This window comes from Myxine glutinosa, chromosome 10 (genome assembly GCF_964187855.1).
Source record: "Myxine glutinosa chromosome 10, kmMyxGlut1.1, whole genome shotgun sequence".
NCBI classification, from domain to species: domain Eukaryota; kingdom Metazoa; phylum Chordata; class Myxini; order Myxiniformes; family Myxinidae; genus Myxine; species Myxine glutinosa.
Window position 1 is genome coordinate 131,995,084 of NC_136270.1, and position 12,973 is coordinate 132,008,056.

Consider the following 12,973-nt stretch of genomic DNA (forward strand, 5'->3'; position numbering starts at 1 on the left):
CTCTCATCTGCAATCAGTCATCCCAACTCTCATCTCCAATCAGTCATCCCAACTCTCATCTCCAATCAGTCATCCCAACTCTCATCTCCATTCAGTCATCCCAACTCTCATCTCCAATCAGTCACCCCAACTCTCATCTTCAGTGAGTCACCCCAACTCTCATCTCCAGTCAGTCACCCCAACTCTCATCTTCAGTGAGTCATCCCAACTCTCATCTCCAGTGAGTCATCCCAACTCTCATCTCCAGTGAGTCACCCCATCTCTCATCTCCAGTGAGTCACCCCAACTCTCATCTCCAATCAGTCACCCCAACTCTCATCTCCAATCAGTCACCCCAACTCTCATCTGCAGTGAGTCACCCCAACTCTCATCTCCAATCAGTCATCCCAACTCTCATCTCCAATCAGTCACCCCAACTCTCATCTCCAATCAGTCACCCCTTCAACCCATTTGGCGTAACTGACATGCATGGCGGTATGAAGAATTTGTATTTGGGTCGCATTTAAAAATGGTCGCACATTTGTACAACAACAAATTGTCCCATTCATACCTTTTCCTATTGAATCAGAAACAGTTTTGTTTTCCATATTCCATTTGGAGTCTTATTTCTGGTATACCACCGAACCTCATGTACCACCCTCATTTCAAGGAATGTGATGATTTAACCCGTGACATGTTGATAAACATTTGGGACTCTGATCTCGGTTCGTTGCTCTACTCACGTGCAGGGAAAAGTGATGGTGAACAGAGTTGCTATTGGCTTGCCCGCATTGCTCAAAATGGCAGCCATGGAAAATGCTTTCAGGCCATAGGGAAAGCAAGAGTAGCTTTGTACGGAGGGCACTCCTGTAGTAGAAACCGCATTTGTGATGCCCAAGAGAAGGAGCAGGTAGATGGGATTGGAGGAACAGGAAGTAGTTATCCAGGACGTGGAAATCGACTTGGGATTTATTCCTTCTTCCATGGTATCAAGACCTGCTTCCTTTTTGATTATGTCTTTGCTTTGTTGCTCGTCTTTCTTTTGATCTTTGTTGGTGGCAGAGTCTGTAAAGAAATTTTTTTATGTAAAGCAGGTATTTTTGATGTATGGATGACTTGATTGTTGGCCGAAAGTGTGACCTGCGTCCAGGGGATCTCCCCCTTACCCCCACTCCCATATAATGAAACAATAAATATTATCCCTTAATTTTACAACGTTATCTTGATTTTTTGCTTTTTCTCTCAGCTGTATAGGTATTTCATTATTTGGGAATACTACAAAGCATTCAGTCATGGCAAGTACGAACCAATTATTCCCTCCACCAACAAAGGTTATGTATTCACCTTTGTGTCTGTCTGTCTGTGAGCACGATATCTAAAAAAGTAAGGATTCAGACAAAACTTGGTGGGCAGGTTGGATGTGTTACAAGGAAGAATCGAGTAGATTTTGGTGAAAATCCGGATCTGGATCCGAGAATTTTTTTTCGTGATTCTTCACCATTGATAAATAGGGCAAATAAAAATGATATACATGGAGCACGATGTGTCAAAAAGTTTGTGTACGGATTATGGCAAAACTTTGTGGATGAGTTTGGTCTTTTCTGCCCTCGTTAATCCACCCCAAATCCGCTTCCTTCAAATTCCCTGTTTTCTTTCCTGACAGTCCTTGTAGTGTCCATCTTGTTTATCCCGTGTATCCCGCCCCAGCCCTCTCCCTTCCACAGATCTCCCGATGTCCTTGTTCTCTACTGTTGTTGTGCTTCCCTCTCTCACCCACTCTTGTCTCCCGTTCCCTTTATTATATGTTTGATGTGAACTCTCAAATGTGAACTCAAAACTGAACTATCAAACCTGTCTCCCTCTTCCAAAATCCTGGTGGCATCTGGTCAAATCTGTTTCTGGTGTTTGTTCCCCCTCCATCCCCTCCCTTACCTCAAATGGCTACACAGCTGACTCCGCACATGAAAAAAGCTGAATGCCTCAACTCTGTGTTTGCCTCAAAATCTTGTGTCCCAAACCCATCTCTCTCTGTACCCACCGTACCCAGTCGTACCCAGCTGCTCCTGGACTCTCCTGAAAAGCTCCTGTTTCCTTCTCTCCTGACAAGGTGGAGAAGTCTCTGTCAACCCTCGACTCTGATTCTGCAACTGGACCAGACGGCATCAGCCCACGGGTCCTAAAATCCTGCTCTTCCGCTCTATCTCACCCTCTCTCTGTTCTCTTCACTCTCTTTTGCTCAAGGTCATCTGCCATACGCTTGGGAATCAGCAAACATTACCGCTTTACACAAAAAGGTGCAAAAACAGATCCTTGCAACTACAGACCAATCAGCCTGCTTCCAATTATCAGCATGGTCACAGAATCAATCATCGCATCTGATATCAAATCCTTCCTTTTCTCCAATGGCTTGATCTCGGATCATCAATTTGGATTCAGACCAGGTCACTCTACTCTGGACATGTTGCTTCTGCTGTCTCAACAATGGATGGAGGTCCTGAATGCCAAACAGGAAATCAGAGCTGTCTCCCTTGACATATCACGTGCCTTTGATACGGTCTGGCATCCAGCTCTGCTCACCAAACTCTCCTCCGATGGTATCCATGGAAATGTCCACGCATGGCTTGCGGACTTCCTCACCGGTCACAGTCAACGTGTGGCCCTGAATGGGTTTCTCTCATCTCCCCTTCCTGTTCAGGCTGGAGTTCCCCAAGGCAGTGTTCTGAGCCCTGTGCTTTTTCTGGTCTTCATCAATGATCTCTCTGACTCTCTGGAAAATCCTCTCTATCCCTTTGCTGATGTCTCCACTCTCTGCCGCTCCATTCCTCATCCCTCAGATCGGCAGTCTGCAGCCTCCTCACTCTCTGCAGACGTGGACAAAATCAGACTGGTCAAACAAGTGGAACATGTCTTTCAATCCTGACAAATCTCACACTCTTACGATGTCTCTCCGAAAAGACCGACTGGAAAACCCTCCCATCTACTTTCTCAACAATCCTCTCCAAGAAGTTCTGTCGCTCAAGCTTTTGGGTCTCACTATCTGCCATGATCTTTCTTGGGAAAACCACATTTCAAAGCTGGCCTCCAAAGCCAGTCGCCGACTAGGCATCCTCCGTCGTGTGAAGTCCTTCCGAGGCACACCTGAGCTCCTCACCACATACAAGGCTTTCATCCGCAGCTCAATGGAGTACTGCTCTCCCCTCTGGGCCGGTGCTCCTGCCTCACACTTAGCTCGGCTTCACGCTGTTGAAACCAAAGCTTTCAGAATCATTGGAATCTCTCGCAATGAAGCTAACTCCGAGGGGCTTTCACTTACTCACCGCAGGCAGGTAGGTGGTCTTTCTGTCTTCTACCGACTCCTCTCCAGCCTTGCCCCCCCCCCCCAGCTCTCTCTGTGTTCTGTCCCGCAAATATTCCTGCAGGTCGCACAAGATCTGCCTGCAACCCTCATGGTTAAACTGCCAAAACCAAGACTCTCTGCTCATCTTCACTCCTTCATTCCTCTTTTCTCCCGCCTCTGGAACAAACTCCCTCACTCTCTTCAATCCCACTCCACCCTCCAGGTCTTTAAAACAGCTGTTCACCACCATCTCTTATCTTCCCCCATCCAAAACCTTGATCTTTTCTACCCCTGCTAATTTCACCCCAATTCCACTTTTTTGAAATACCAACTTCTGTCCTGGAAGTCCTTGGTGTCCTTGTTGTTTTATACTTCTCCCACCCCCCCACCCCCCTTCCCACACCTCCTCCCCCCAAGCCCTCTCCCTCCCACACATCTCCCTGCTCTCAAATGTTGTGTTTGTGTGCTTCCCCTTCTCTCCCCATCTTGTCTTCCGCTCCCTCTTTTTATATGTTTTGTTTGTCTGGTTGATTTGTTTGTGAAATAAATGTTAGCTCTTTCACGAGCCTCGATTCAGTATACAAAAAAAGGCCTTGTAGGCAGAGGTCTGATTTTCCAAGGAAAGACTTGGATTGACGGAGGATGTCCAGTATGCGGCTGACTTTGGGGGCCAGCTTTATGTGGTTGGCACAAGAAAGGTCATCGGTGATGGTGAGGTCTCAAAGTTTAAGAGACTGAACCTCTTCCAGTGGATGACCAAGTAATAATATAGGTCAGTTAATTTGACCATCAATCTGGAGCAATATGGTGACTGTGGGGTTTTCCAGGATTGAAAGACATTCCATTAATCAGACTGGAGTCGAATCATTTCCAGATCAGCAGAGTCAAACCTAGCTGCTGTCTGCCTATCAGATGGATGAGTTACTGTCCGACACAATCTGGCGGAGTCTGAACAAAGGATGAGAGGGTTTCCAGATCATCGGAGAGATCATCAATATGGATGAGAAACAACGCTGGGCCAAAAACACTGCCTTGGCGAACTGCAGCCTCCATCAAGAGAGGGGAGGAAAATGGAGAGTTCGTGCTTGAGATTTGCAAGATGGTGTTTTATAGCATGCCTCAAGATGGACACACATGTTGCGAGCTGGGCCACAGACATAGATAATCATGTGTGGTTTAATTAATGTATGTGGCTTCGCTTAACACTTAATCGTTCTTCCATTTTGAATAAATATCTTGGAAGGAAGATATTAATATTTTTGGGTATCCTTTTACGCTCGATTGTCCCCACTCCCAAAACAGGGCGATTTTATTACTCACTTGACCCGCTATGTCTTCTCGAATTTTTTTTGCTACGGGCATTTACCTCCACCACCAAAGGTGGATGGAGGTTATGTTTTCACCCCTGTCTGTCTGTCTGTCTGTCTGTCTGTCTGTTTGTGAACAAGATATCTCAAAAAAGTTGTGGACGGATTCGGACGAAATTTGGCAGAGAGGTAGCGTATGTGACAAGGACGAAATGATTCGATTTTGGTGAAGATCCGGATTCGGCTAGTAGATTTTTTGAGTGATTCTTCACCATTGGGATATCGGGCCAAAATCGATACAAAGCAGGATATCTCAAAAAGTTATGGCCGGATGATTTTGATTAAATGTGATTCTGTATTGTGATTTTCTGGTCTACTCTGGGATACAAAACGTAAACTGTACACCTGGTGGAGGTATGCTCTCTACTTGGTGCCGTTCTAGTTTTTATAATGATTTTGACCATCACAGGATTCTTTATCAGAAAAATCTTCGTCAAATTCACTTTCTGGCGAGTGTGCGGCCATTATCCGTTGCGTGCTGAAACAACCTTGCCTTTGATTACGTCACGACCATCGCTATTTTTAGGGGTGATACCCGACGGGTTTGCTTTTCTGCAACACCTCAAAAAATTATTAGAATTAAATCCACGTCCAGTTCTTTGTTTATTGCTTTCAAATCAATAAAATCACATCAGAAAACATTTTTTCTGAGTCTGTGGGCCTTTAAGGAATAAAGTAAAATTTGCCCCAGTAGCTTTAGCTCGCCATGTCGATAAGGAAATCTGCTTGACTGTTTCTGCCACACCACAGGATTCAGTTTTCCAGGCCCGAGAGGATGGATAGCAAAGAGTTAGGCGAGAAACTAAAGTTTTGTAAAAATATTCTCAAGCGGAATCAATATTAAGTGTTCTGGAGATCATGCGAAAAACCATATCCTGCGTCCTTGAGGTTGCTCCCTTAAAAGTGCCAGAGAGCTATGGGGATTGACAAGAGCCGAGAGGGGCAGAAAAGGAATAAAAGAGATTGGATGGAAAGTTAGTCATTATTAGGTGAGAAAGAGGCAAAGACGATGACAAATCAGGAGGATAAATCCGGGTTTGGAAGTTTTGCTGCAGTGCCATTGTTGGTTGTTGCCAAGGCAACACCCAGCTAGCCAGGCATTGTGTTTGGTGAAATCACCGCCAGTGCCATTGTTGCTTGTTGCCAAGGCAACACCCAGCTAGCCGGGCATTGTGTTTGGTGAAATCACCGGCAGTGCCATTGTTGCTTGTTGCCAAGGCAACACCCAGCTAGCCAGGCATTGTGTTTGGTGAAATCACCGCCAGTGCCATTGTTGCTTGTTGTCAAGCCAACACCCAGCTAGCCGGGCATTGTGTTTGGTGAAATCACCGCCATTGCCATTGTTGGTTGTTGCCAAGGCAACACCCAGCTAGCCGGGAATTGTGTTTGGTGAAATCACCGCCAGTGCCATTGTTTGTTGCCAAAGCAATACCCAGCTAGCCGGGCATTGTGTTTGGTGAAATCACCACCAGTGTCATTGTTGGTCGTTGCCAAGGCAACACCCAGCTAGTCGGGCATTGTGTTTGGTGAAATCACCGCCAGTGCCATTGTTGGTTGTTGCCAAGGCAACACCCAGCTAGCCGGGCATTGTGTTTGGTGAAATCACCACCAGTGCCTTTGTTGGTTGTTGCCAAGCCAACACCCAGCTAGCCGGGAATTGTGTTTGGTGAAATCACCACCAGTGCCATTGTTGTTTGTTGCCAAGGCAACACCCAGCTAGCCGGGCATTGTGTTTGGTGAAATCACCGCCAGTGTCATTGTTGGTCGTTGCCAAGGCAACACCCAGCTAGTCGGGCATTGTGTTTGGTGAAATCACCGCCAGTGCCATTGTTGTTTGTTGCCAAGGCAACACCCAGCTAGCCGGGCATTGTGTTTGGTGAAATCACCGCCAGTGTCATTGTTGGTCGTTGCCAAGGCAACACCCAGCTAGTCGGGCATTGTGTTTGGTGAAATCACCGCCAGTGCCATTGTTGGTTGTTGCTAAGGCAACACCCAGCTAGCCGGGCATTGTGTTTGGTGAAATCACCACCAGTGCCTTTGTTGGTTGTTGCCAAGGCAACACCCAGCTAGCCAGGCATTGTGTTTGGTGAAATCACCGCAGATGAGAAACAGATATTCTCTAAGTACGTGTGTGCATACCTACGGATTGAAATATGGTCTGATTTTCCAGCTAGATATTCCAGCTAGATATCCATGGTCTGATCCCTGATTAAAAAAATTATTTGCAATGTTTTCTTGAAAAATCTTACACAAAATGAAAACTGATTGGTCACAAATACTAAAATGGTGGCAGGTACTTCTGGTATTCATTAGAGAGTGTAAAACGCGACAGACCTCGAGGAAACCATCAGTGTGTGGTTGCTCACCTGTATGCTGTGAGCTTGTAAAGGACGCCAATGGGATGAAGGCAATTGCTGAGATAAAGACCATGCAGAAGAGGACCCAGTAGTAAATGGTAACTGAGAAGTTTTCCTTTTGGTAGCGGATTTCCATCTTGTACTCTGAGCCATTGAGCGACACGTTCGTGCAGCTGCCCATGCCGACACCTTGTGCCAAGGCCAAGGATGAAGGAACCATGGCAGCCAAGCTTTGTCCCACAAAAAATGTCCTCATGTAGATTCCCCGAAACTTGTGCATGAAGGGCATAAAGCTGACGTTCGCGGTGCAACAGCAGATCGAGAAGATGAACACTATGATGAGGTACGGGACGCTATGGCTGCGACCTTTAATGACGACTGTGTAATTCCAGAGGACCGGAAGCAAAATTGCAGCGGCTACGTTGAACGCATTGACACCAAAAATAATGTTTTCTTCATTGAACTTTCCCGAAATGGTTTTCTGCAGGGCCCCCATGCCAAGGAGGACAACATTGGCAACTGTGAGCAGAAAGTTGAGGTATGAATGCAGCTCCCAACCTGTGCAACACAACGCACACATATGAGGTACACCATTCAGGTAACAACAGGAATGTTTTGGGTAGTGATATTTGAAAATTGCATTCCTTTTCCAGCACATTTCAAACAGTATCCATTTTATCCCTTCCACTCGTTACCTACCTTCTGGCATCACCTGCATGACCGCTGGAACCTCAATCCAAACGCTGTTTATGGCCAACCAGGAGTTCATGGTAAACAAGGCCACCAGAATGTGTGTGAACCTGGGATTGGTCCACATTGTTCTCTCTGCAGAACACAATCCTGTAATGTTGGCATCATGGGTTCATGGTTCCAATTGATTTGCTTGTTACAAATGACATTCCTGAGAGTCAAGAGGGAACTTATTCGGTAAACATGTCAAAAAGAGGTCTTTTTTTTCTTTTGTATATAGTCTAGTAGGAAGACTAGGTCCCCCTGCACCCCCCGGAGATATACTTCTAATCAGTGTTTCTAGATTGGAAAAAATGTGTAGAAAATGACTAGCTATGGCCCCAAGCTGAAAAAATGTCCCACATACCATTTTTATGCAAATTACTGCTGCCATTATCAAAAAAACGATTTTTGACATATCTCAGCCAATATTGCAGATAATTGAAAAATGAAGGTGTCTAGACCCATGTTTTGAAGGGCATAGATCATGATAGAACTATTCATAACATGATTACATGTGTCTATGGTATACTAGTATGCATATTAATGCTGTAATTACAAAATAATCAGTTTTACAAATGATAAGGATACGTTAATACTGCAGATAACTTAACATGGTACATAAGGGGTCTAAACCCAGGTATTTTCAAGGTTAAATGTCAACAAGATGCTCCTGAGTCTTGCATAGGGGCGGGACATTGGCAGTAACATTGGTACCACTCAACTTTTCTTCCCACCATTGACTTTGTATTGCGAGAGATTTTCACTTGCTTATTTAAAGGTTTCTCACCCAGCCCACGTAAAATCTACCAACTCCTGCTGTTAACTCCCAAACATATTTTTTTATGTTATCCAATCACAGTGCAGAAATGACAGACTAGAGATCCAAATTAGTGCTGCTATAGCTGCCATTTTACATTTCCATCCATGTAACATGCGCGCTCGCGCGCTCGTATCAATTGGTAATGTCGCGCGCTCGTATCAATTGGTAACGTTGATGTTATTGAATACCCCAGTTGAAAGTTCAGTCTTCCATTCCATCTGTGTGTTGTTCTTGGTATTCATCCTCCAATCTAGCCAGGTAAGATGCTAACTATAATGTTACTCACACTCTTGACTTCAGTTTCTGCATGAAATCATAAACAGGCAGAATAACAGCTGAGCCAGCTAGCACCATGTTAGCTAACGTTAAAGCTAGCCTCATCTATGTACAGTATGTTCCTAATGTCGGTGTAACTTAAACTTTTGTTAATGCCAAACATGAGACATATCTGTTGACTTCTGTATATGAATTGAACCAGAAAGAGGCACGACAGCTGAGCTAGCTACAGTAACTTAGCACAATGTTTCATTGGCCTAGATAGCTAACGTTAGTGTGGAAGAATTTAGATGTTTTAGCTATTAGCACTTTTGAATTTAGTCAGCTAAAAAGTACCCTAGTGTAGAACATGACTCAGAACCTCTGTTACCTCACTGAAAACTCAGAGCCTCCTTTCACAGGCACTTTTAACATCATTCGTGATTTCTTATTTGTCATTTAACAGTGATGGTAGACATCGACAGCAAGCATGCCCAAAAGAAAACGGAGTGTAGAACCTGCAGCCCAAAGCTCTCCTCCTACATGCATCCTTCATGTACCATCCATGTCTGATCATGGGGATTTCACGCCCCTCCGTAAAATTAAAGGATCTGCTTCAGAAAAACTGCAACTGCTTCAAAAGATCCGGGATAGACGTCTCAACCAACCGCATGACTCCCCATGTCGTATGCAATCAGTATGTGATCAGATCCCGGCAACTCTTCCTGATGACCTAGAAAGAGTAGGATATCACAGCAAGTGTTATAAGCACTTTGTCCGCCACTTTCATCGTCTGGGAGATGATACAGAACCAGGGCCATCAACCTCATCATGGCATCACTCTCCTCGTAAACCAGGAGGTTCTGCTGAACCCATCTTCCCGCCAGAGTGTATATTTTGTGAGAAAGTTGAGACCAAAGATGCTCATCGCAATACTGAGAGGCCTACAACCTTCCCATCCTTTAAAAACAAAGAAAATGCATGGGAGCAAATCGAAACACGGGCTGAGAAAATGGGTCTCTATCGACTCCATCGAAAGGTGAAAAACAAAGACCTCTTTGCATGTGAGGCCAAACACCATCCGTCATGTTTTAAAGCTTTCCGCACAGCATTCTACAACTATGAGCGTGCGATTCACAGAGCCGAAGCACCAAAGGAGCAGGCTTGCATGTCAGCCGCCCATGAAAAGGCATTCAACTCAGTACTGGAACACATTCAAACCCAGGTCATCCAGCAGAATAAAGTTCTACAGCTTTCTTCCTTGCGCTTGCTCTATGTCGAGGAACTGAAACTGAATGGATATGAGAACTCAAATTATCGGTCAGAGAAACTACTGAAACGCCTACAGAATGACCCAATCAAGGAGCATATCCACTTCACGAAGGTTGATCATGACAAATGTGATGTCATTTCTTTCTGGCTTGTGCACAGCTCAAACATAACAGTTTCCAATGCTCTCGCACGAGCATTCACACTCGGAAGCACAAACAAGAACCAAAATGTTGCCCTCCAACTTCGCCAGGGTATTCTACAGGCTTTCAGAGAGTGTAAAGACCAACCATGGCCACCAACAGCTGAAGACATGGAGCTCAATCCTGAAGACATCCTACCTCCAGACCTTGTCCGCTTTCTCAGCGTGCTAATGACTGGCAAGGAGGGCATCGAGACAGAAAAGGTGAAGCGTCTGGTCTTCTCCATTGGACAAGATCTGTGCCGTGCAGTGTCAGATGGAAAATGGAAGTTACCAAAGCACATTCTCCTCTGTGTGACTGTAAGGCACCTGTTCCGAAGCAAACAGCTCACCACAATACTACACAGGCTTGGACACTCTGAGAGCTACGATTTCGCCTTGGAGTTGGAAACTGCTCTCGCCAAGGTCCTGGATGAAGTCTCAACTTATCGTACACCACAAATTGTGACAGGAGAGGGCAACCTTGTATTCCACTGTGAGTGGGACAACTTGAATAAAACCACTACCAGTGTGCACGGCAGCAACATTGTAAACAGTGCTGGAGGAATCATGGTGCAGGAGGTCAAGCCCGGGTTCGAGAGCAGCAAGGACCGAATGCTACCTACCATCAATAGGTCACAACAGCGTAGCCTGAAGGTCGACACACCAAAAACTCTCCCACCCTTGCACTTTACTCGCGTTGGCCCGAAGTTCCCTGAAGGCTCATCATTCACACCGCCAGCAGAGAATGACACAGTCTATGCCACTACGATGCAAGAGTACTACATCTGGCTCTTCATCAGATACATCGGAAGCTGTGGCCTGCAGCCTGTGCCTGGGCTAGGGGGTTTCACCTCTGCAACTGGTTCTCCCCCACCCAGCAAATCAACAGTCGACTACTGCACGCCTATCCACCAACCGATCACAGACAACGCAGTTGTTCGTGAGCTACTGAAGCGTTCCGAGGCAGCAACTGCTGAGGTGGGTCAGAGATGGGTCCTGAATACATTTGATCTGGGTGTCTGCATGAAAGCCCTTCCCATCATCTGGCGCTGGCCAAATGAATTTGCTAGTCATGTAGTAACGATTGGACCCTTCCACACATCCATGAACTACATCGGGATGCTCACTGGACACAAGATGCGTGGTTCTGGATATGCAGAGATTCTCTTTGAGGCACAACTAGTAACAAGTGGATCTCTCAAAGGTGTTCTCAGTGGAAAGGCCTACGCAAAGTCCCTCTTTTGCCTCAAAACAGTGTGTGAGGCAATGGAGAGGCTGTTGATGGAGAGATTCACTGAGGAGGAGAACATCATGATCTCTGACCCTGCTGTGCTTCTCAGAATGACCCAGTCTTGCAACCGAGAGCACCTCGATGAAGCCCTCATGACTGACTCAGTGTAGAATGATGATGACTGACTCAGTGTAGAATCACTAATGCTAATGATGTTTATCTAAAACAAGCAAGAGAAGAGTGGTCACATTGAGTGCTAGGACTATTTTGACAGTTGTAATATTTAGAAAAATAAAACTTTGTGTTAACGTCTGTGTAGACGGACCTTAATATGAGTCTATTATTTCGTAAAACTGTGATTATTTTGTAAATAAAGCACTAATTAGCATACTAGTATACCATAGACACATGTAATCATGTTATGAATAGTTCTATCATGATCTATGCCCTTCAAAACATGGGTCTAGACACCTTCATTTTTCAATTATCTGCAATATTGGCTGAGATATGTCAAAAATCGTTTTTTTGATAATGGCAGCAGTAATTTGCATAAAAATGGTATGTGGGACATTTTTTCAGCTTGGGGCCATAGCTAGTCATTTTCTACACATTTTTTCCAATCTAGAAACACTGATTAGAAGTATATCTCCGGGGGGTGCAGGGGGACCTAGTCTTCCTACTAGACTAATACTCATTCGAGGCTCGTATGAGAGCTAACATGAAACATATTGTCGTGTGATTCCCCTCGGTTAAGACCGGGAAATCACGAATGGCAATCGAGCTTACTTTGAGGCGACGATGAATGGCTGATTTGACTATATATATATATATATATATATATATATATATATATATATATATATATATATATATATATATATATTGTTGCGGATATGGGACTTGGCCTCCATATCCGCTTGTAAATATTCCCCTATTTCCCCAATACTCCCCAACTATCCCCAATCCCCCATTCCCTAGTCCCATTGTCTGTAAACAACACTCTGTAGAACCGACCTTCCCCTTCTTCCCCCATTAAATGTCGTGCCCAGGGCCACCGCATCTCACGTAGACAACTTTCGGACCTCTTGCTAGTTATTCTTAGTTTATGTCAGTTAAGGACTCGTTTCCATTAATTCTGACTCTTCGTTGCACCAGAATGTGATTGTATGGCACCAGTAGTGAGTTTAGGACCTCCCCATACCTCCTCCCATCTTCCCCATGAAACAACAACAACAACAACAACAACTACAACAACAACTACAACAACAGAGGGGGGGGCGGCGCGGGGCGGCGCGGGGAGTGTGCGTCCTCACTCCGGCTTGGTTAGCCGCCATTGCCCATGCGCTCCACGGGGTTACCACGAAGGGGCTGGCTGTCAGCTCCTCGTCAGGGGCGGAGCCCGGTAACCCCCCGCAGCCAGTGAGAAGCGGCGGGCCGATTCC

At 45.4% G+C, this 12,973-nt stretch overlaps 1 protein-coding gene across 1 annotated transcript in view; it reads right to left on the reverse strand.

Moving 5' to 3' along the window:
• Positions 1–12,973, reverse strand: part of LOC137433373 (riboflavin transporter 2-like) — a 51,530-nt gene that overhangs the window by 25,268 nt on the left and 13,289 nt on the right. Inside the window, exons 2-4 of the mRNA XM_068125701.2 lie at positions 7,740–7,865; positions 7,050–7,598; positions 723–1,044 (exon numbers count right to left, since the gene is read on the reverse strand). Of these exons, the coding sequence (XP_067981802.2) occupies positions 723–1,044; positions 7,050–7,598; positions 7,740–7,865 (997 nt within the window). The remainder of the gene's footprint in view (positions 1–722; positions 1,045–7,049; positions 7,599–7,739; positions 7,866–12,973) is intronic.